This window comes from Oncorhynchus kisutch, linkage group LG16 (genome assembly GCF_002021735.2).
Source record: "Oncorhynchus kisutch isolate 150728-3 linkage group LG16, Okis_V2, whole genome shotgun sequence".
Lineage (NCBI taxonomy): Eukaryota > Metazoa > Chordata > Actinopteri > Salmoniformes > Salmonidae > Oncorhynchus > Oncorhynchus kisutch.
Window position 1 is genome coordinate 44,234,729 of NC_034189.2, and position 24,977 is coordinate 44,259,705.

The 24,977-nt window shown below is 43.9% G+C and overlaps 2 protein-coding genes across 3 annotated transcripts in view; one reads left to right on the forward strand and one right to left on the reverse strand.

Moving 5' to 3' along the window:
- Positions 1-13,106: 13,106 nt before the first annotated feature.
- LOC109880511 (grancalcin) lies at positions 13,107-21,862 on the forward strand. 2 transcript variants are annotated; one of them, XM_020472718.2, is made up of 8 exons: positions 14,064-14,255; positions 17,738-17,920; positions 18,557-18,626; positions 18,814-18,857; positions 19,541-19,688; positions 20,077-20,190; positions 20,479-20,537; positions 20,791-21,862. In XM_020472718.2, the coding sequence occupies exons 1-8, from the start codon at positions 14,109-14,111 to the stop codon at positions 20,815-20,817; spliced, it is 792 nt and encodes a 263-aa protein (XP_020328307.1). In that variant the 5' UTR covers positions 14,064-14,108; the 3' UTR covers positions 20,818-21,862. The 2 variants fall into 2 exon arrangements, 1 of the variants encoding a protein (XP_020328307.1); XR_004203453.1 differs by having other exon boundaries at positions 13,107-14,255; positions 20,077-20,537.
- The window catches only part of kcnh7 (potassium channel, voltage gated eag related subfamily H, member 7), a 110,008-nt gene continuing 106,825 nt past the window's right edge, over positions 21,795-24,977 (reverse strand). The window contains exon 17 of the mRNA XM_031792507.1: positions 21,795-24,860. Coding sequence (XP_031648367.1) covers positions 24,579-24,860 — 282 coding nt within the window. The 3' untranslated portion in view covers positions 21,795-24,578. The remainder of the gene's footprint in view (positions 24,861-24,977) is intronic.

Consider the following 24,977-nt stretch of genomic DNA (forward strand, 5'->3'; position numbering starts at 1 on the left):
CATTTGAAGGTACACCTTGATCACAGGAGGTTGGTGGCACCTTAATAGGGGAGGACGGGCTCATGGTAATGGCTGGAGCAGGAATGGTTTCAAATACATCAAACATATGGTTTCCATGTCTTTTATGCCATTCAATTTGTGCAGTTTCAGCCATTATTATGAGTCGTCCTCCCCTCAACAGCCTTCACTGACTGTGATAGTTTATCAGTAAGCTAGGATTGAAAGAATGAAAAAGTATAGTAACTACAGACAGTTGTAAAATGTCTACTGGTGGTGTCTACTGTCTAATCAATGTCTACTGGTGGTGTCTACTGTCTAATCAATGTCTACTGGTGGTGTTTACTGTCTAATCAATGTCTACTGCTGGTGTCTACTGTCTAATCAATGTCTACTGGTGGTGTCTACTGTCTAATCAATGTCTACCGGTGGTGTCTACTGCCTAATCAATGTCTACTGGTGGTGTCTACTGTCTAATCAATGTCTACTGGTGGTGTCTACTGTCTAATCAATGTCTACTGGTGGTGTCTACTGTCTAATCAATGTCTACCGGTGGTGTCTGTCTAATCAATGTCTACTGGTGGTGTCTACTGTCTAATCAATGTCTACTGGTGGTGTCTACTCTCTAATCAATGTCTACTGGTGGTGTTTACTGTCTAATCAATGTCTACTGGTGGTGTCTACTGTCTAATCAATGTCTACTGGTGGTGTCTACTGTCTAATCAATGTCTACTGGTGGTGTCTACTGTCTAATCAATGTCTACTGTCTAATCAATGTCTACTGGTGGTGTCTACTGTCTAATCAATGTCTACTGGTGGTGTCTACTGTCTAATCAATGTCTACTGGTGGTGTTTACTGTCTAATCAATGTCTACGGGTGGTGTCTACTGTCTAATCAATGTCTACTGGTGGTGTCTACTGGTGGTGTCTACTGTCTAATCAATGTCTACTGGTGGTGTCTACTGTCTAATCAATGTCTACTGGTGGTGTTTACTGTCTAATCAATGTCTACCGGTGGTGTCTACTGGCTAATCAATGTCTACTGGTGGTGTCTACTGTCTAATCAATGTCTACCGGTGGTGTCTACTGTCTAATCAATGTCTACTGGTGGTGTCTACTGTCTAATCTATGTCTACTGGTGGTGTCTACTGTCTAATCAATGTCTACTGGTGGTGTCTACTGTCTAATCAATGTCTACTGGTGGTGTCTACTGTCTAATCAATGGCTACTGGTGGTGTCTACTGTCTAATCAATGTATACTGGTGGTGTCTACTGTCTAATCAATGTCTACTGGTGGTGTCTACTGTCTAATCAATGTCTACTGGTGGTGTCTACTGTCTAATCAATGTCTACTGGTGGTGTCTACTGTCTAATCAATGTCTACTGGTGGTGTCTACTGTCTAATCAATGTCTACTGGTGGTGTCTACTGTCTAATCAATGTCTACTGGTGGTGTCTACTGTCTAATCAATGTCTACTGTCTAATCAATGTCTACTGGTGGTGTCTACTGTCTAATCAATGTCTACTGGTGGTGTCTACTGTCTAATCAATGTCTACTGGTGGTGTCTACTGTCTAATCAATGTCTACTGGTGGTGTTTAATGTCTAATCAATGTCTACCGGTGGTGTCTACTGTCTAATCAATGTCTACTGGTGGTGTCTACTGTCTAATCAATGTCTACCGGTGGTGTCTACTGTCTAATCAATGTCTACTGGTGGTGTCTACTGTCTAGTGCATTCGGAAAGTATTCAGACCCCTTGACTTTTTTCACATCTTGTTATGTTACAGGCTTATTTTAAAATGGATTATTAAATGTTTTATCCCCTCATCAATCTACACACAATCCCCTCAATGACGAAGCAAAAACGTTTTTTTTAAATCACATTTACATAAGTATTCAGACCCTTTACTCAGTACTTTGTTAAAACCCCTTTGGCAGCGATTACAGACTTGAGTCTTCTTGGGTATGACTTGGCACACCTGTATTTGAGGAGTTTCTCCCATTCTTCTCTGCAGATCCTCTCAAGTTCTGTCAGGTTGGATGGGGAGCGTCGCTGCACAGCTATTTTCAGGTCTCTCCAGAGATGTTAGATTAGGTTCTGGCTGGGCCACTCAAGGACATTCAGAGACGTGTCCCGAAGCCACTCCTCAAATCAAATTAAATCAAATCAAAGTTTATTCGTCACAGGCTCTAACCAATAGTGCAAAAAAGGTATTAGGCGAACAATAAGTAAGTAAAGAAATTAAACAACAGTAAAAAAACAGTGAAAAATAAAAGTAGCGAGGCTATATACAGTAGCGAGGCTATATACAGTAGCGAGGCTATATACAGTAGCGAGGCTATATACAGTAGCGAGGCTACATACAGTAGCGAGGCTATATACAGTAGCGAGGCTACATACAGTAGCGAGGCTATATACAGTAGCGAGGCTATATACAGTAGCGAGGCTATATACAGTAGCGAGGCTATATACAGTAGCGAGGCTATATACAGTAGCGAGGCTACATACAGTAGCGAGGCTATATACAGTAGCGAGGCTACATACAGTAGCGAGGCTATATACAGTAGCGAGGCTATATACAGTAGCGAGGCTACATACAGTAGCGAGGCTACATACAGTAGCGAGGCTATATACAGTAGCGAGGCTATATACAGTAGCGAGGCTACATACAGTAGCGAGGCTATATACAGTAGCGAGGCTACATACAGTAGCGAGGCTACATACAGTAGCGAGGCTATATACAGTAGCGAGGCTATATACAGTAGCGAGGCTATATAAAGTAGCGAGGCTATATACAGTAGCGAGGCTATATACAGTAGCGAGGCTATATACAGTAGCGAGGCTATATACAGTAGCGAGGCTATATACAGTAGCGAGGCTATATACAGTAGCGAGGCTACATACAGTAGCGAGGCTATATACAGTAGCGAGGCTACATACAGTAGCGAGGCTATATACAGTAGCGAGGCTATATACAGTAGCGAGGCTATATACAGTAGCGAGGCTATATACAGTAGCGAGTCTATATACAGTAGCGAGGCTATATACAGTAGCGAGGCTATATACAGTAACGAGGCTATATACAGTAGCGAGGCTATATACAGTAGCGAGGCTATATACAGTAGCGAGTCTATATACAGTAGCGAGGCTATATACAGTAGCGAGGCTATATACAGTAACGAGGCTATATACAGTAGCGAGGCTATATACAGTAGCGAGGCTATATACAGTAGCGAGACTACATACAGTAGCGAGGCTATATACAGTAGCGAGGCTATATACAGTAGCGAGGCTACATACAGTAGCGAGGCTATATACAGTAGCGAGGCTATATACAGTAGCGAGGCTATATACAGTAGCGAGGCTATATACAGTAGCGAGGCTATATACAGACACCGGTTAGCCAGGCTGATTGAGGTAGTATGTACATGTAGATATGGTTAAAGTGACTATGCATATATGATGAACAGAGAGTAGCAGTAGCGTAAAAGAGGGGTTGGCAGGTGCTGGGTGGCGGGACACAATGCAGATAGCCCAGTTAGCCAATGTGCGGGAGCACTGGTTGTTCGGCCCAATTGAGGTAGTATGTACATTAATATATAGTTAAAGTGACTATGCATATATGATAAACGGAGTAGCAGCAGTGTAAAAGAGGGGTTGGGGGGGCACACAATGCAAATAGTCCAGGTAGCCATTTGATTACATGTTCAGGAGTCTTATGGCTTGGGGGTAAAAACTGTTGAGAAGCCTTTTTGTCCTAGACTTGGCACTCCTGTACCGCTTGCCATGCGGTAGTAGAGAGAACAGTCTACGACTGGGGTGGCTGGGGTCTTTAACAATTTTTAGGGCCTTCCTCTGACATTGCCTGGTTTAGAGGTCCTGGATGGCAGGCAGCTTAGCCCCAGTGATGTACTGGGCCACGTTGTCTTGGCTGTGTGCTAAGGGTTGTTGTCCTGTTGGAAGGTGAACCATTGCCCCATCCTGAGGTCCTGAACGCTCTGGAGCATGTTTTCATCAAGGATCTCTCTGTACTCTGCTCCGTTCATCTTTGCCTCATTCCTGACTAGTCTCCCATTCCCTGCCACTGAAAAACATCTCCACAGCATGATGCTGCCACCACCATGCTTCACCGTAGGGATGGTGCCAGGTATCCTCCAGACGTGACGCTTGGCATTCAGGCCAAAGAGTTGAACCTTGGTTTCATCAGACCAGAGAATCTTGTTTCTCATGGTCTGAGAGTCCTTTAGGTGCCTTTTGGCATCTCCAAGTGGGCTGTCATGTGCTTTTTACTGAGGAGTGGCTTCCATCTGGTCACTCTACCATAAAGGCCTGATTGGTGGAGTGCTGCAGAGATGGTTGTCCTTCTGGAAGGTTCTCCCATCTCCATAGAGGAACTCTGGAACTCTGTCAGAGTCACCATCGGGTTCCCGGATTGCTCAGTTGGGCCGGGCAGTCAGCTCTAGGAAGAGTTTTGCTGGTTCCAAACTTCTTCCATTTAAGAATGATGGAGGCCACTGTGTTCTTGGGGAATTTCAATGCTATAGAAATGTGTTGGTACCCTTCCCCAGATCTCTGCCTCGACACAATCCTGTCTCGGAGCTCTACGGACAATTACTTCAACCTCATGGCTTGTTTTTTTCTCTGACACGTACTGTCAACTGTGGGACCTTATAGACAGGCGTGTGCCTTTCCAATCATGTGCAATCAATTGAATTTACCACAGGTAAATTGTAGATCAAGTTGTAGAAACATCTCAAGGATGATCAATGGAAACATGATCCACTTGAGCTCAATTTCTAGTCACATAGCACAAGGTTTGCCTTATATTTTTAATAAGGCTGAAATGTAACGAAAGGTGGAAAAAGTCAATGGGTCTGAATACTTTCCGAATGCACTGTATATATCAATACTGGTTGTTCGGTCATAAGCATTCCTCTCATCATTTGGTCAACGTTTGGTTTTGAAGGAATGCTTATCTTATTTTTCCAACAGTCTAATTGTACACCCATCGTATGTATTGTGTTCTTGCTCATCTGAGACATTGGAATGTTGGATCACTAGGATAAAGACATATTTGGCTAGAGATGTATCTGAGGGTAAAGAGAGCTGAATATATTGATTAAAGTCACCTTGTCCTAGAGAGATTTACACGGCATTAAAAACGTCACACCGGGGAAGGCTTACATGAAATGGCCTTAAAAGCTGCATCTTGGGTACCCTCTTGTGGTGACTATTGACTATGGTGTGAAGAAGATAGTGGCATGTTTGAGTCTGTGTCGTTCTTATTGGTGAATGTAAATGCTTATTCATAATAGGCCAGTCAGCCCTTGTAAATTTAAGATCAGATTATTGTGCAGGAAAAACAAAAACAAGCATCTGATAGCTTTTCCTATTGTAATGACCTGACTAGATCATAAAGGAACAATTGGAACAGACAGAGGATTGAGTTTACGAATTTACGGTTTATTAACCCAACTTCACACAGGCTAAACCAACCAAGCCAAACCAACCTTCTCTTGTGAAGCCCAGATGTAAGAGAAAGAACAATGGCTAAACCTGGTCTTAACTTCCAGTGCTCTATTCCGCTGCCCAACGCCCCTCCACGCCACTCCGCCAACCACCAGGATGCCCGGCATCCGAACATTCCAGGCATTCCCATGATTGGCAGATAGCAGGTCCCTGACGTCATTTCCGGTCACAACTTGCAGGCTTGTTTTCGAGTTGCTGTGCGTTTTGTTGCCAACCTGTTTTGCTACCTGACAACTTTACGGTTTTCACTTTTTAATTACCGTTCATATATTTATTTATTTTTTCCTCAACTTTTTCACTCCGGACGCTTTATCTGGACACGATTCGTCAGGACCTCCAACAGCCGAAGCTAAGTAGTAACATTAACATGATGCCTTCTAATTGCAGCCGCTGTACTCGCCTTACGGCGAGGATAGCTGTGCTGCAAGCCCAGCTTCAGACGCAATCGTTAGGCAAGGGTAATTTCAGTGTAGGAAAGGATGAAACAGCGTCTGTGGCACCAGTAAGTACAGATAGTAGTGTAAATCCCCTGGCACAGTCCCCGCAGCCGGACAACTTTCTCACGGTTTCTGGAAGGAAATGCTGTAGGAACGCTCAACCGGTGTCGCTCATTCAGCGGACAGAAACTTTCAACCGGTTTTCCCCATTAAGCAGCGGGTCGGAGTCAGAGGCCGATTCTTCTCTGGTCTCTACTCCTCCCGTTACGGGGTCTGAGACGCCGAAGCTTCCCACCATTAGCTCTGACAAATTGAAAACTCTAGTCATTGGCGACTCCATTACCCGCAGTATTAGACTTAAAGCGAATCATCCAGCGATCATACATTGTTTACCCGGGGGCAGGGCTACCGACGTTAAGGCTAATCTGAAGATGGTGCTGGCTAAAGCTAAAACTGGCGAGTGTAGAGAGTATAGAGATATTGTTATCCACGTCGGCACCAACGATGTTAGGATGAAACAGTCAGAAATCACCAAGCGCAACATAGCTTCTGCGTGCATATCAGCTAGAAAGATGTGTCGGCATCGAGTAATTGTCTCTGGCCCCCTCCCAGTTAGGGGGAGTGATGAGCTCTACAGCAGAGTCTCACAACTCAATCGCTGGTTGAAAACTGTTTTCTGCCCCTCCCAAAAGTTAGAATTTGTAGATAATTGGCCCTCTTTCTGGGACTCACCCACAAACAGGACCAAGCCTGACCTGCTGAGGAGTGACGGACTCCATCCTAGCTGGAGGGGTGCTCTCATCTTATCTACCAACATAGACAGGGCTCTAACTCCTCTAGCTCCACAATGAAATAGGGTGCAGGCCAGGCAGCAGGCTGTTAGCCAGCCTGCCAGCATAGTGGAGTCTGCCATTAGCACAGTCAGTGTAGTCAGCTCAGCTATCACCATTGAGACCGTGTCTGTGCCTCGACCTAGGTTGGGCAAAACTAAACATGGCGGTGTTCGCCTTAGCAATCTCACTAGGATAAAGACCACCTCCATTCCTGTCATTACTGAAAGAGATCATGATACCTCACATCTCAAAATAGGGCTACTTAATGTTAGATCCCTTACTTCAAAGGCAATTATAGTCAATGAACTAATCACTGATCATAATCTTGATGTGATTGGCCTGACTGAAACATGGCTTAAGCCTGATGAATTTACTGTTTTAAATGAGGCCTCACCTCCTGGCTACACTAGTGACCATATCCCCCGTGCATCCCGCAAAGGTGGAGGTGTTGCTAACATTTACGATAGCAAATTTCAATTTACCCCAAAAAAATGACATTTTCGTCTTTTGAGCTTCTAGTCATGAAATCTATGCAGCCTACTCAATCACTTTTTATAGCTACTGTTTACAGGCCTCCTGGGCCATATACAGCGTTTCTCACTGAGTTCCCTGAATTCCTATCGGACCTTGTAGTCATAGCAGATAATATTCTAATCTTTGGTGACTTTAATATTCACATGGAAAAGTCCACAGACCCACTCCAAAAGGCTTTCGGAGCCATCATCGACTCAGTGGGTTTTGTCCAACATGTCTCTGGACCCACTCACTGTCACAGTCATACGCTGGACCTAGTTTTGTAATAAATGTGGTGGATCTTAATGTTTTTCCTCATAATCCTGGACTATCGGACCACCATTTTATTACGTTTGCAATTGCAACAAATTATCTGCTTAGACCCCAACCAAGGAACATCAAAAGTCGTGCTATAAATTCACAGACAACACAAAGATTCCTTGATGCCCTTCCAGACTCCCTCTGCCTACCCAAGGACGCCAGAGGACAAAAATCAGTTAACCACCTAACTGAGGATCTCAATTTAACCTTGCGCAATACCCTAGATGCAGTTGCACCCCTAAAAACTAAAAAAAATTCTCATAAGAAACTAGCTCCCTGGTACACAGAAAATACCCGAGCTCTGAAGCAAGCTTCCAGAAAATTGGAACGGAAATGGCGCCACACCAAACTGGAAGTCTTCCGACTAGCTTGGAAGGACGGTACCGTGCAGTACCGTAGAGCCCTTACTGCTGCTCGATCATCCTATTTTTCTAACTTAATTGAGGAAAATAAGAACAATCCGAAATTCCTTTTTAATACTGTCGCAAAGCTAACTAAAAAGCAGCATTCCCCAAGAGAGGATGACTTTCACTTTAGCAGTGATAAATTCATGAACTTCTTTGAGGAAAAGATTATGATTATTAGAAAGCAAATTACGGACTCCTCTTTAAACCTGCGTATTCCTCCAAACCTCAGTTGTCCTGAGTCTGCACAACTCTGCCAGGACCTAGGATCAAGAGAGACGCTCAAGTGTTTTAGTACTATATCTCTTGACACAATGATGAAAATAATCATGGCCTCTAAACCTTCAAGCTGCATACTGGACCCTATTCCAACTAAACTACTGAAAGAGCTGCTTCCTGTGCTTGGCCCTCTTATGTTGAACATAATAAACGGCTCTCTATCCACTGGATGTGTACCAAACTCACTAAAAGTGGCAGTAATAAAGCCTCTCTTGAAAAAGCCAAACCTTGACCCAGAAAATATAAAAAACTATCGGCCTATATCGAATCTTCCATTCCTCTCAAAAATTTTAGAGAAGGCTGTTGCGCAGCAACTCACTGCCTTCCTGAAGACAAACAATGTATACGAAATGCTTCAGTCTGGTTTTAGACCCCATCATAGCACTGAGACGGCACTTGTGAAGGTGGTAAATGACATTTTAATGGCATCGGACCGAGGCTCTGCATCTGTCCTCGTGCTCCTAGACCTTAGTGCTGCTTTTGATACCATCGATCACCACATTCTTTTGGAGAGATTGGAAACCCAAATTGGTCTACACGGACATGTTCTGGCCTGGTTTAGATCTTATCTGTCGGAAAGATATCAGTTTGTCTCTGTGAATGGTTTGTCCTCTGACAAATCAACTGTAAATTTCGGTGTTCCTCAAGGTTCCGTTTTAGGACCACTATTGTTTTCACTATATATTTTACCTCTTGGGGATGTTATTCGAAAACATAATGTAAACTTTCACTGCTATGCGGATGACACACAGTTGTACATTTCAATGAAACATGGTGAAGCCCCAAAATTGCCCTCGCTAGAAGCATGTGTTTCAGACATAAGGAAGTGGATGGCTGCAAACTTTCTACTATTAAACTCGGACAAAACAGAGATGCTTGTTCTAGGTCCCAAGAAACAAAGAGATCTGTTGAATCTGACAATTAATCTTAATGGTTGTACAGTCGTCTCAAATAAAACTGTGAAGGACCTCGGCGTTACTCTGGACCCTGATCTCTCTTTTGAAGAACATATCAAGACCATTTCAAGGACAGCTTTTTTCCATCTACGTAACATTGCAAAAATCTGAAACTTTCTGTCCAAAAATGATGCAGAAAAATTAATCCATGCTTTTGTCACTTCTAGGTTAGACTACTGCAATGCTCTATTTTCCGGCTACCCGGATAAAGCACTAAATCAACTTCAGTTAGTGCTAAATACGGCTGCTAGAATCCTGACTAGAACCAAAAAATTTGATCATATTACTCCAGTGCTAGCCTCTCTACACTGGCTTCCTGTCAAAGCAAGGGCTGATTTCAAGGTTTTACTGCTAACCTACAAAGCATTACATGGGCTTGCTCCTACCTATCTCTCTGATTTGGTCCTGCCGTACATACCTACACGTACGCTACGGTCACAAGACGCAGGCCTCCTAATTGTCCCTAGAATTTCTAAGCAAACAGCTGGAGGCAGGGCTTTCTCCTATAGAGCTCCATGTTTATGGAACCGTCTGCCTACCCATGTCAGAGACGCAAACTCGGTCTCAACCTTTAAGTCTTTACTGAAGACTCATCTCTTCAGTGGGTCATATGATTGAGTGTAGTCTGGCCCAGGTGTGGGAAGGTGAACGGAAAGGCTCTGGAGCAACGAACCGCCCTTGCTGTCTCTGCCTGGCCGGTTCCCCTCTTTCCACTGGGATTCTCTGCCTCTAACCCTATTACAGGGGCTGAGTCACTGGCTTGCTGGGGCTCTCTCATGCCGTCCCTGGAGGGGGTGCGTCACCTGAGTGGGTTGATTCACTGTTGTGGTCATCCTGTCTGGGTTGGCGCCCCCCCCTTGGGTTGTGCCGTGGCGGAGATCTTTGTGGGCTATACTCAGCCTTGTCTCAGGATGGTAAGTTGGTGGTTGAAGATATCCCTCTAGTGGTGTGGGGGCTGTGCTTTGGCAAAGTGGGTGGGGTTATATCCTTCCTGTTTGGCCCTGTCCGGGGGTGTCCTCGGATGGGGCCACAGTGTCTCCTGACCCCTCCTGTCTCAGCCTCCAGTATTTATGCTGCAGTAGTTTATGTGTCGGGGGGCTGGGGTCAGTTTGTTATATCTGGAGTACTTCTCCTGTCCTATTCGGTGTCCTGTGTGAATCTAAGTGTGCGTTCTCTAATTCTCTCCTTCTCTCTTTCTTTCTCTCTCTCGGAGGACCTGAGCCCTAGGACCATGCCCCAGGACTACCTGACATGATGACTCCTTGCTGTCCCCAGTCTACCTGGCCATGCTGCTGTTCCAGTTTCAACTGACCTGAGCCCTAGGACCATGCCCCAGGACTACCTGACATGATGACTCCTTGCTGTCCCCAGTCCACCTGGCCATGCTGCTGCTCCAGTTTCAACTTCCACCTGACTGTGCTGCTGCTCCAGTTTCAACTGTTCTGCCCTATTATTATTTGACCATGCTGGTCATTTATGAACATTTGAACATCTTGGCCATGTTCTGTTATAATCTCCACCCGGCACAGCCAGAAGAGGACTGGCCACCCCACATAGCCTGGTTCCTCTCTAGGTTTCTTCCTAGGTATTGGCCTTTCTAGGGAGTTTTTCCTAGCCACCGTGCTTCTACACCTGCATTGATTGCTGTTTGGGGTTTTAGGCTGGGTTTCTGTACAGCACTTTGAGATATCAGCTGATGTACGAAGGGCTATATAAATAAATTTCATTTGATTTGATTTGATTGGCGTGTCGGACCCCGCGAACACTGGGTACTGGTAAGTACAACACAACCAATAGCCTAACACATAACACACAGCTGTCTGTGCGGGTCGCTACTCAGCCCCCCCTACTCAGCTGTCTGGAGCCTTGTCTGCAGCACCTGGGGGTGGGTGCCTGGAAAATGTCATTGCCAGAGAGGGGAATTGTGGGGGTCCTTGGTGTTTGGGGAGAAGAGGCCCCTCTGTATGGGGCTAACCTGTCCCGGTGCAGTGCTACCTTTCTCCCCCTGGGAGGGAACTGCACCTGGTAAACAACCTCCCCTACCCTCTCCAGAACACTGCAGGGTCCCACCCAGTGACTGTCCAACTTGGGGCATCTACCTTTTTTCCTTAGCAGGCTGTAGACCCAGACCAGCTCCCCAGCCACAAAGTGCCTTCCCCGGGTGTGCTCGTCATAGTTCCTCTTCTGCCGCACACCTGCATTCACCAGCTGCTCTCTGGCGAAGGTGTGGGCTGTCTCCAGGCGGTCCTGGAGTCTCCGGGCATACTCCGGCCCCGGGGGAACATGAGGGCTATCCAGGGGCCGACCAAACACCATCTCTCTCCCCAGCATGAGGAGGGCAGGCGTGCAGGAGGTGGAGTCTTGGACAGCGGAGCGGCATGCCATGAGGACCATAGGCAGGTACTTGTCCCAGTCACGCTGGTGTTTGGCAGAGACGATGGCAAGCTGCTGTCCAAGCATTTTGTTGAAGCGCTCCACAAGGCCATCACTTTAAGGATGGAGAGAAGTAGTGCGGGTCTTGTGCATACCCAGCCTCTCAAACATGGCGAACACACGGGACTCAACGTTTCTGCCTTGGTCGCTGTGGATGGACTCCGCAGCTCCAAACCTGCTGAACATGCCCACATTGCTCGAGTCTGTGTCCAGGATAAAGGGCAAGGTGAGGTCAGGGGGGCGAGCATGGGGGCCTTGATCAGTGCACATTTGATGGTGTTGAAGGCCTCCTGACACTCCACTGTCCAAGTGAAGGCAGCAGGCGGTTCAGGGGAGCAGCGACGCTTGAGAATCCCCGTACAAACCTCGTGTTGTACGAGGCCAGGCCCAGGAAGCTCTTCAGCTGACGCTGGTCGGTGGGGATGGGCCAGTCTCGGACAGCCCCCACCTTGTCCTCCATGGTGCTGATCCCCTCCTTCCCCACTTGGTGGCCCAAGGACACTTCTCTCCTAATGAAGTGGCACGTTTCAGGGTGGAGCTTCAGACCTGCGGCAGCCACCCGCTCCAGCACACGCCGTAGCGCCACCAGGACTGACTGGAAGGAGCTGCCATGGGCCAGGATGTCATCGAGGTATACCAGACACTGCTGTTGGGGGATGCCATCCAGCACCCTGTCCATCAAACGCTCAAAAGTAGCTGGAGCGTTGCACAGGCCGAAGCACAGGACCTTGAACTGCCAGTGTCCTCTGTTAGTGGAGAATGCAGTGTTGACTCTGGCCTCTCGGGAGAGGGGCACCTGCCAGTAGCCACTGCGGAGGTCTAGGGAGGAGAACCAGGAGGACCCCCTAACCAGGTCCAGCAACTCATCGCTACGTGGTATGGGGTATGAGTCCTTCCTGGTTACCTCATTCAGCCACCTGTAGTCCGCACAGAATCTCAGCTTGCCCACCTTCTTAGAAACCACGACGACTGGCACCGCCCAGGTGCTGTCAGAGGGCTCGATGAAGTCTCCCCGCTGCATCTCCAATACAGCCTTGTCTGCCGCCGCCTGGCGTGCCAGCGGGATACGGCGGGGACGCATCTTGATGGGTTGAGCATCATGCTGCACCAGATGAGTCTGACCCACCTCTTCCTCAGCGCAAAGCTGTCTCTGAATTCAAACAGCAACTGCCACAACCGTTCCTGCTGCTCGGGGGCAAGACCAACACAGTTCCTCCCCCATATCTCATCACTGCAGACAATGTCCTCTCCTCTCCCATCTGGGGTAGCTGGGCTGGGGGGGTGCGGCCCGGACTCATGGAGGGATGTGTCATGGAGGTAGCTGGGGGAATGCAACACACAGCCGTAGGAAACAGGGGGCTGGAGAAAAGTCACACACAGATGTGGGGGAGGGGGGGCAGCCATGAGTCTCTGCTGCTTTAACTGTTGCAGTAAAGGGTGTGTTGAGTGAATGTGACATTGCGGGGGGCCATGGTGACTGCCGGCCCTCCCTGGAAGCTCAGTGTGCCACCGTTTAGGTCTAACTGGCAGCCTGTGCTCCTAAGAAAGTCCAACCCCAGGATACAAGGGTCCTGCACAGCCGCCACCCACCCAGGATGACGCACAGTCCTGCCCCCTACTGTTAGAGTCATTATTCCCTTCCTTTTCATGGGTGCCAGCTCACCTGTGACTGTGCGGAGCTGCACAGTTGTGGGCTCAAACTGAGTCCAACCTGGCACAATATCCGGCCTCACCAGGGTTACTGTGGACCCAGTGTCCACCAGGGCAGAGCAAGGCACCCCCTCCACAGTGACATGACCAAAGTTCCCAAAACAGGTTCTGCCTACCACAACAACAGGCCCCATCCGCTTGCCCTTGTCTGCTAATGGGGGAAGTGGAGCCTTGCTTCCCTGTCTGTGCCGGTGAGCTCATCCTGAAGATGATGGTGGTTGGGAAAGAAAGCCAGGGGTCCACACTAGAACATTCCTCTTTGGATTACTTCTGTTCTATTCTGTTCTATTTGAATGGCCAGCAGGCCTATCTTCTCGTCAGCGAAGTACCAAGAATGCTTCTGAAGCTAATTGAATGCTGTGAGCTTCCTCATTGGCTATCTTCACTATCAGTCGATTAGCCAATTCGAGCTTCCGCCTTCTCGCAACACTTTCTTGGAAAAGATGGTTTCCACTAGATAGCACAGCCACAAAGTAAGAGTTTACTATTTCGTAAAAATGTATAAAAATACAAATTAGATTTTTGGTCTTAATTTAAGGTTAGGTTTATGCATAATGTTAGCAATGTGTTTAAGATTAGGGTTAAGATAACGTTTAGGTTTAAAAGCACATTTTAAGAAGAGAAATTGTCGAAATGGGCGGGGTTTACGACATTGTGGCTGGAGTAACTAGTGACGACCGGAAATTATGTACACATGCCGTTGTCGCAGTGTATTTCAAGTAACAGGTTCGGTTTTGCATTGCGTTTACTGACTTTTTTTACATCGAAACATTTCACTGCATCGAATCGTTTTGTGGCAATTCTTTATAGTGTACATATGGCTTATCCAGGATATGGCGGGGTGAGTAAACGCTTCGTGTTTTCTTTTGACTGTGATTTTACAGTAGTCTACATAAGTCAGGAGTTTGGCCCATTTCATTTCCGATAAGGGGAGTGCTCAGATAAGACTCCTAAAATGTATCTTTGTTATGATGAAACATTGTAACACGGTCAGTTGTAAGCACACTCGTTTCAAAGTATCGACATTGAAAGGTTTCGCATCTTTCTAGGCAAGTAACTGTTAGGCTATATCTTGGTTATGAAAAAAGTTGATATTGCCCTCAGTTCAAGCTACTTAGTTTAGTCACTAGTTCCAGTTTTCATATAAATTGTTATTGTCTCCTTCGATGAATTCGGAGGGGATTGTGGATCTGTACGTTCTTTCGTACATTGGTCACACACGATATCTCAGACAGCATTGGGCCGATTTTGATTCAACTTGGTTGAATGAATCGTTTTGTCATTGTGATCCGGAATGTACAAAATTACACAGATTGGCCCAAGGTGGGAGCTAAAGAAATTAACTGAAATGTGTGTGTCACTCGCGATATCTCAATTGGCCCAAGGGTGGCACTGGCTCATTCCTGGGGGACGACATGTTTACTGTTGCCTTGTTTATTTCGAAGTAATGTTAACAATTGAATTTGGCCAGCTGGTATTTTGGCAGTCTTTTAAAAGCACTTAATGCTGTAGTTTAAAATCACCCTATGTAAATACACTAGGGAGGTGGCTAACTAGTTACAGTAGCCTATCTGTAGTTAGTAGCCTAGTCTTGGCTACAGACACTGTTTCAACCCCTCTAGTATGGCCCACAGCTCAACCTCTCCCATTTGTGGAAATGGAGTGCTTGTTATTCTTCTGTCATGGTCACTGCATTACCCTAGGATATGTCCACACTTAGCTCTCGAGAACCCAAGTGGGAGTAAGCTTACACCCAGACCTCGAATTCTCAATTGAACTAATGGGCCTCAGCTGGATCAATAAACTACAATCCCAATGCTCTGTTTTTAACAGTTAGAAACATGAATAATCCTTGCTTGCAATACGGTTTTGGAAACAGGGTTGGTCCTGGTCTTGGTCAGTCCCTGGATGCTGCTGGAAGTGGTGTTGGATGGCCAGTAGGAGGCACTCTTTCCTCTGGTCTAAAAAATATCCCAATGCCCCAGGGCAGTGATTGGGGACACTACCCTGTGTAGGGTGCCGTCTTTCAGATGGGATGTTAAATGGGTGTCCTGACTCTCTGAGGTCATTAAAGATCCCATGGCACTTATCGTAAGAGTAGGGTTGTTAACCCCGGTGTCCTGGCTAAATTCCCAATCTGGCCCTCAAACCATCACAGTCACCTAATAATCCCCAGTTTACAATTGGCTCATTCATCCCCCTCCTCTCCCCTGTAACTATTCCCCAGGTCGTTGCTGTAAGTGAGAATGTGTTCTCAGTCAACTTACCTGGTAAAATAACGAATAAATGAAAAAATATATTGCATTTAGATAGAACATTTGGGCAGCGTCGGAGCATCTTGTCATTTTCCTCACAAAATGAAAAGGGAATGTCCAGTGGCTCAGTGTAATGGAATGGAATGGGAGTCATAGACTAGTCCACACCCTGCTAATATTGTCAGTGAAAATATCCTCGCTACATCTACAAATAGGTCCACAACCTGTTACTTTGCTTATATTGACAGTGAAAATATTTAGAAGTGGGGAAACTGGAAAGAATGCACATGACTCAGTTATAAACAATCACCTGACTACATCATATATGTGTGACTACTCTCTGAGGAAGACGTCATGTGATGTCCAAACGTCAGTAATGGTATACCTGTTTGCTTCCCATCAAGGCATCGAGCCTTAGTGTAAGAACATCTACAGTGCCTTCAGAAGGTATTCATGCCCCTTGACTTATTCCTTATGTTGGTGTTGCAGCCTGAAATTCAAAATGGATTAAATTATACTTTTTTTCAGCCATCTACACACAATAACGACTTAAGTAAAAACCTGTCTATCGACTTATTAGCACATTTATTGAAAATGAAATACAAAAATATCTCATTTGCGTAAGTATTCGCACCCGAGTCAATACTTTGTAGAAGCACATTTGGCAGCGACTACAGCTGTGAGACTTTTGGGGTAATTCTCTAAGAGCTTTGCACATCTGGCTTGAACAATATTTGCCCCTTTATTCTTTAAAAAAGTATTCAAGCTGTCAGGTTGATTGTTGATCATCGCTAGACAGCCATTTTTAAGTCTTGCCATTTTTAAGTCTTGCCATAGATTTTCAAGGCAATTTTATGTCTAAACTGTCAGTAGGCCACTCAGGAATATTCAATGTCATCTTGGTAAGAAACTTCAGTGTAGATTTGGCCTTGTGTTTTAGGTTATTGTCCTGCTGAAAGGTGAATTTGCCTCCCGGTGTCTGTTTTGAAAGCAGATTGATCTAGGTTTTCCTCTAAGATTTACCTGTACTTATAGCTGTTTATTTTTATCCTAAAAAACACACTTGTCAATGACAAGCATACCCATAACCTGATGCAGCCACCACCATGCTTGAAAATATGAAGATGTTGTGTTGGATTTGCCCTATAACACATTGTATTCAGGACAAAAGTTAATTGCTTTGCCAATTTTTTTTACAGTATTACTTTAGGGCCTTGTTGCAAACAGGATGCATTTTTTAGAATATTTTTATTCTCTATAGTCTTCCTTCCTTTCACTCTGTAATTTAGGTTAATATTGTGGAGTAACTACAATGTTGTTAATCCATCTTCAACCATTAAACTCTAACTGCTTTAAAATCACCATTGTCCTCATGGTGAAATCTCGGATCAGTTTCCTTCCTCTCTGGCGATTGAGTTAGGACAGCCACCTGTATATTTGTAGTGACTGAGTGTATTGATACACCATCGAAAGCCTAATTAATTACTTCACCATGCTCAAAGGTATATTCAGCGTCTGCTTTGTTTATTTTTTACACATCTACCAATCGGTGCCCTTTGTGAGTCATTGATAAACCTCCCTGGTCTTTGTTGTTGAATATGTGCTTGAAATTCATTACTTGATTTGAGGGACCTTACAGAAACTTGTATGTGTGGGATGCAGATATGGGGTAGTTAACCACTATTATTGTACACGGAATGAGTCCATGCAACTTATTATGTGATTTTTAAGCACGTTTTTACCTCTGAACTTATTTAGGCTTGCCATAACAAAGGTGTTGAATACCTATTGACTCAAGACATTTCAGCTTCACAATTTTTATTTCAAAATTTTCTACAAACAAAATTATGTGTTGTATCAGTGACACAAAATCTAAATTTAATCGATGTTAAATTCAGACTGTAACACAATTTCTTTGAGAAATAGTCAAGTGGTGTGAGTACTTTCTGAAGGCACTGTATATAGCTGCTTGTTTTTGAGTGCGCCAATCTGTTTTATATTGAATTAGTAATTTTGGGAAGTTTTCCTTAAGCCCAGTTACTTGACTGTACTCTCCTTTTCTTGTCAGTATGGAGGACCAATGCAAGGCATGCAACCCCAGGGTATGCCCATGCAGGGTGGACCCATGGGAGGCCCACCCCAGGCAGGCTACCCCCAGAATGGTGGAGGCTACCCTGGTACCTTTGCCGCTCCTCCTCAGCAGCCTGTTAATGACCCCATGTGGGGGTACTTTACTACCATAGCAGGACAGGTGAGTGATCAATTCTTTCATTTAAATTGATCTTGGGTACAGTAAATATTCCTCTTTGGATAGAATGCAACATTACTGGCTTCCTGAGTGGTGTAGTGGTCTAAGGCACTTCATCGCAGTGCTTGAGGTGTCACTGCATCGCACTGCTTGAGGTGTCACTGCATCGTCCGGGTTAGGCCGGGGGGGCTTTACTTTGCTCATCGCGCTCTAGCAACTCCTTTTGGCGGGCCGGGCAGCTGCAGGCTGACTTCGGTCGTCAGTTGAAAGGTGTTTCCTCCGACACATTGGTGCAGCTGGCGTCCGGGTTAAGCGGACGAGTGTTAAGAAGCGTGGTTTGTCGGGTCATGTTTTGGAGGATGCATGACTCAACCTTTGCCTCTCCTGAGCCCGTTGGGGAGTTGCAGCGGCGAGACAAGATCGCAATTGGATATCATGAAATTGTGGAGAAAAAGTGGGTTAAAATACAACAACAAAAAATGATGCAACATTACTGGTACATGCATGATGTTGATGTGTCATGGTTCCACCACAAAGTGATCTCAAGACATTCAAGTCTCTTTTTATTTTTATATTAAATTCACTGCACAGTAATAAGTTGTTGTTGGAGAGTAATCTTACAGGGATATTCCTCTGCAGGATGGGGAGATTGATGCAGAGGAGCTTCAGAGGTGTCTTACACAGACTGGTATCAGTGGCACCTATACTCGTAAGTTCACACAGAGTCCCACGATCCAAGGTTCACTTTGTGGTCATAAATGATCCAATTATGTGTGTTTTATGATTTGAGTATCCCGCATTAAAATAGTCTTTGTAAAGATTTGTCACTAGTTTTCTGATTGGTATTGTCATTGTATGTTTTTCATTGTGTGATCGTTGTTTCTCTTTTCCAACAGCCTTCAGTTTGGAGACATGTAGAATCATGATTGCAATGCTGGATGTATCCTTTCTATATCAATGCATCTCTTGGACTGGGCCTCTGTCCAGTGTCATGGAAGTTTGTTTGGTATTGCACTTTGCTATGTTGACTTGCTGGTGAAAAATGAACAGAAGTCCTAAATGTTAATTCATTCATAAACCTTCTGTCAGTGCTGAGTTCATCCTTCTATTTGAACAGTTGTAGAGGTGGGAAAGCTTTGAGCAGTAGGTGGCCGGCTGCAGTATATTTGACTCTTTTACAAGGCCTAGTTTACTGGGTCCCATTTTTAGTATTGTATTTGCCAATAAATTTGCAAGACTGAACTTCGCTCATGCTCCATTTGTATCATGCCTGTAGCTCCATTTTCAGAGGTAGAGGAACATTCTAGTCCTGTTTCTCTCTGAATATGTTCATCCTTATGTACAGTAATAGACTTTACAACAAGGATGTACAACAGTCAGCATTTGCAGTTTGGGATGTTCTATAAAATGTATTTCCTTCATATTAAACCCATGATATGTGTGTAAGTGGGCCATATTGAGACAGAGGATTACTTATGGAATTGATTCAGTCGCAGAAAGGTCTGGTTCTCCCACAACATTTACCACAACTCATCATATCCTGTCTGAGACCAGTTCACATGGCCGTTTTTAGTTTCTCTTTACCTAACAAACAGAGTTAACCCTTAACTAACCGCCCACCAGAGAGACATGACCGGAAAGCTGGGCTTCAATGAGTTCAAGGAGCTGTTTGCTGCCTTGAGTGGCTGGAAGCAGAACTTCATGATGTTTGACCAGGACCGGAGTGGCACGGTGGAACCCCATGAGATGACCCAGTCCATCTCCGCTATGGGTGAGTCAGTGCTCGGCCAGGCTAATGGTATGGGATAGTCCATTTTGATAGGATGATGACGTGGGATAGTCCATTCTGCCATCCAAAGAGGGGCAGCATTCCAGAGCCTGGTTCAGATGCAGCATCCGAAAGGGGCTGGGAGGCTTGACTTCTTTAAATGATTTAAACCATTGATGATAGACTCCTACAGTAATCATAATTTTGGTGGAGCTGCAGATAATTTCAAGGTATTGGTCTGAGAGATCCTTCTTGACACAAAGTAGATGGACAATTAGGCAAAGGCTGGTGTTTATGATCATTGTCAACTAAATGCAGTGGTCACTGGATGAATCCTAATACTATGTTGGCTTATGAATAATTTGATGCATATTGTGATCTCTTCCTACAGGCTACAGGATCAGCCCGCAAGCTCTGAACGCTGTCATCAAACGCTACAGCAAGGCTGGCCGGATCTATTTTGACGACTATGTGGCATGTGCTGTGAAGCTTCGCGCCCTCACAGGTAAGATGCTGACTTGGAGGCTGCACGTGATGATGTTTAACCTTTTATTCAACAGCATTTCAAATTTCCTCACAATCCAGAGCTATGGGTTTCGTTATAAAATCTGTCATTCACTAACATTTTACTCATTCAAGTCTTTTGCGGTGTAATCTGTCTTGTTTTGTCCTGGTCTCTTGTGCATGTACATTCGTAGGCTCATTAGCACAGTGTCTCGCTGGGTATTGTAGTCCAATGAATGGCATTCAAATTTCACCTCTACACTGCCATCTTTACTATGTGTCTCCACAGAGAGCTTCAGGAGGAGAGACCAGATGCAGCAGGGGGCTGTCAACTTCCAATACGATGACGTAAGTGTGAAATTCAGGGCCGTGTTCAGTAGGCACACATTGGAAGAAAGTACCTCTTAATTTCAGTGTTATCTGAACATGCCTTTTTTTTTTTAGGTTTCATTTTAAAACATTGTGTCCTGATGAACACAACCCAGTTTTCCTCTCTCTCATTCCCCAGTCTGTCATGGGATTCCCAATAGCCTGTCCTGACATTCAAGTTATAGTAATTACATCAAAATGAGCTAATTTTCTCTTGATTTTCCTCCTGCAGTTTATCCTGTGTACAATGGCCATCTGAGTGGAGTGGAGTGGAGTGGCCTGGCCTGGCCCGGGCCCATCCCGTGCTGGAGTCAGAGGGGCACTTCAACCGGCAGTCTGGGGCTCGCTGACCACTTCCCCTAAATAATGGGAAGGCACCAATCAATATTAGCCAATAATTCTTAGGTCGATTCCCATGACCAACTTAAAATGGGGAAGAAACTGTTTGTTTGCCATAATGTCTGCCTTGTACACAATACAGGAATGTGCAGATTTGCCAGATAACACATGGCGTGTTTCTAAATGTATCTGCTTGTTGTAAATTCTGTTGCTAACTGACAGTGGTAGGTTTAAACAAAGAAAGGGATGGCGAAGCTGTTACTGATTTTTACCATGGTGACGTTTGTGCCATTACAATCTCGGATCGTCGCTTTCCAGATTCATCCCCACCACTGTATAAGTTGTTTTTGTAACCACTATATATAGGTGTGAATTACTTTTACATTAAACACTCCATACATTTTGAAGTATAGATATATAATATTTTTATTACAAATATACAGTTTTTTTTTATTTTTTAAGGATAACTATATGCGTCTCTTGATTTGAATGAAATGTGGCCTAACATAATACACAAATTAAACATTAGGGCGTCCACAAATGTATGAATAACCTGCACTGTGTTGTAAACATGCACTGTAATTCCTTTGCAAAGAAAAGCATGCATTAACTACCACCAACAATTACATGTACAACTTTTTTTTTGTGATAACCTGCATTTTTATAGTTCAGGGTGAAATATTTATCAGACATGTAGTTAAGTGCATTGTGACCATTGGGGCATTCATCAGTGATATAGGTGTTATTCACAACACAATAAACTCAGTTTGTAGGCAGTATGCATTCTGTTTATTAATTTATACAATTACACAAATGGTTTTCATCAATATGTACACAATATATTACATTTCTTTAAATACAGCATATTCAAGGACAAACATTCATATCAGCTGTTAAGTGTTGCATTGTAAAAAATACAGTGGCAAACATTTAAAAAAAATGCATAAAAACAATTGTGAAATTTCTCTAGTAAAGCATACTTTTTTTTGTTTAATTTCTGTGCAAAAGTGGGACCTCTATGAAAAGTTCAGTGGGGCACTCTTCAGGTATTGGACATGTCATGTTTAAGCTACTTGGTATAGCATCTGTGCTCTGGAAAGTTTATACTAGAAGCACCTTAGCTTGTTTTGCCAGGGTTATGTGTGGTGGGTTTTAAAACTGAGATCGAGTAGTCGTGGCTACTCAACTGGCATTACATGGAGCGAAGGACCTGTGCCCTCCGAAAAGGCTTATAGCTGTGTATGGGCACAACTCATATCATAGGGCCGGTACGATCTGAAATTAATGGTAGACTCAGCAATATGTCATATTGCTGAGTCTGCCTTTAATTCAAACTCCACTAAGTACTGCTACAAAGCATGCATAGCTATAGTGTTCCCAATGAATATGACTTCTCTAGATTTCATTTGCCCTGACTACAAAGTTTAGTATATCTGTTAATTGCTACATATGGGAGCATGATATGTGTTTTTCATAATGTATCTCACTCCTTGGGCTGATACACAATTGAACCAAAACACATTAAAAAAATTATGGAAAGTTAAGTGTTCGCTTATAGAAAAAATTGGTGTATTTATTACCATTGTTTATCATTTTATAAGACCAACTTTCCCCTTCATGATAAATCACAAACATGTTTTGAAATCTGTTAAAACAAATTGCCATTTGATGTTGATCCATGCAATACCACACATCTGACTGTTTGTGTAAAATAAGTCCTAAAACTAAAATGACTTAATTTGCGACATGCGGAATCCGTCCATATTCAATACATTTACATTGCTGACTGTTGAATGCATATTATTCAGCTGAATAAATGTGTTCAGGACATTTGTGAAGGCTAATGTAGGTTAGAAAAAGCTAAGGCTAACGAGGGCTAAGCTGCTAGCTCGGCCTGAATCTCTACGTTGTCGGTGTCTGACACCGTCTCAGCATTGATTTTGTCACTTGGTTAGAAACAGTAATAAAATCTGCATTCTTGGAATATAAATGGAAGCCCCTAAACATGCACGGAAAGAAGAGTTGAAGCTTATAAAGATTGTGGGGTACAGTACTTATAAAAGGTATTAATTAAAGTTGACGTCCTGCTTATAGACAACAACAGAATCAAATCTGTCAAACTGCTACTATTGGCTCTTCCTTTGCATGATTGGCAATAGACAATAGTGGCAGATTCCAATGTTGTAGTTGATTTCTGAAAGGAGGATGTTTGTATGATGATATACTGCTATGTCTACTGTACCTTTACATAATTGTTTCCATGTAACTACTCAATAACTAGCAAGGACAATGAAATAGAATTTGGCCTGTTTCCTCTTAGAACAATTCAAAAAAGATACATCTGAGCAATTCAGCTTTAGAGAGTTGCTGTTCATTGTAGTTTTCTACAGCTGAACATGTAATGTTGCGTTCCAACTCCTTTTATACAATGATATGCATTTCGTTAAGTGCAGGCCCTTTCAAGAGAGAAGTGATCCTGCACATCGATTACATATGTGAAAGATAATCGTTAGTCCACCCGGTTCATGCCTCTGTGTGTGTGTGTAGTTACAGTAATAAATAGGTTTTTAATACAATACCAAAAAACATACTTTTGTATAGCTCATAAATATACATACACTTCCCATGAAATCATTTTTGGACAATATTTTCAATAGTAAAACATATTCAGTGATTCGGGGAGGAAAGTAGCTATATTAAATGGATAAGTATTCCTTTTGTAATTCCTTTAGTTTTAGTTCATGCCGTACAAGTTTTAAAGACCAATTTTGACTTTTGGGCATGTACCCGTGCTAATTTCTAGTCATTAATCAAATATGTATATTATTCATGTGTGTAAATGAATGTTTTAATGTTGTCGTTATTGTAGACTTGTGGTGCAAAGTGATCACAAGTAAGGAATACTTTAGCAGTGTAAGGGGTACTTTGTAGAAGAGCTTTCCCAACCATTTATTAAATCATCTTCATTTGCATATCTGTGTATTTATAATCCAATAGAAGATGCAGTTTACATAGTGGTTCTTTGTCTCTTATGATCAGATGACTTTTTGAAAGACAAGTGGACGGTAGGTACTTAGGCACAATATATGATGAAATATTTGTGTGTATATAATGTCGCACGTGGAGATTGTTAACTAGCCAACTACATTACATGGTGTCTGATAAGGTCATTCATGCGACGAGTTTAAAACGGCACACTTATTTTCAGATTGAAAATGCCTTTGAAAGAGAGTTTCACGTGGCTTTGTCCCCATCGATTGGGAATAATTATATAACGGATACTCATCACTCTGAAAGCATGCTGACCTCACACCATGACTGTGCAGTGCATGACGTGTTGTGTTTTGAACATGCAACAGAAAACGCTTCCAAAACATGCATTTTTCTCTCTTGGAAGAACAAACATGTTAGGTGCCTTTGTGTTGCTGGCAGTATGACATCTGACATATGTGCATGGTAGATAATTACAGATATTAGTAATATACAGTATAAATACCTATGTATAAATGTACTTTATAATACATCTAAATCAGAGATCGGCAGAAAATATTGGAAAAGGAATGGAAGGAAGTCGACAGTATTCCTTGCATATACAGTCTCCTTCTAAGACCCTGAGTCAAACTTTGAGAGAAGCCCTAGTTTTCCGTAGTGAGAAAGAGGGGCGCAGGTAGGCGAAAGGGCCTACTTTCCCAGAAGCCCAGGGTCGGATACCGGCCTGTGCAGTCCTGGCGTTTCGGAATTTTCAGGTGATGCGTCGGGGAGCGAGGCTTGTCTGGCGGAGGGGAAGAGGGCTCTAGGTTGTTGTTGTTTCTCCGGAGAGTCAATTTTGGTTTGTATGTGTCTGGGCTCTGTGTCCTTCTCTAGCAGTCCTGCCCCGAGGTCCTCTTCCGGGGCCATTTCCGTGGGAACCTGGCCTGACATGGATTCTTTGGATTTGTTCAGGGGCTTCTCCATGTCAGGATTCTGTGAAGCAGTAAGCACAACCTGGTCTCAGAGCAAAATGTATTATATATATATTTTTAAACTGTGCCACTCCACTTAGTATGATATGTTACTTTACATTGACCGACCAATGTAATA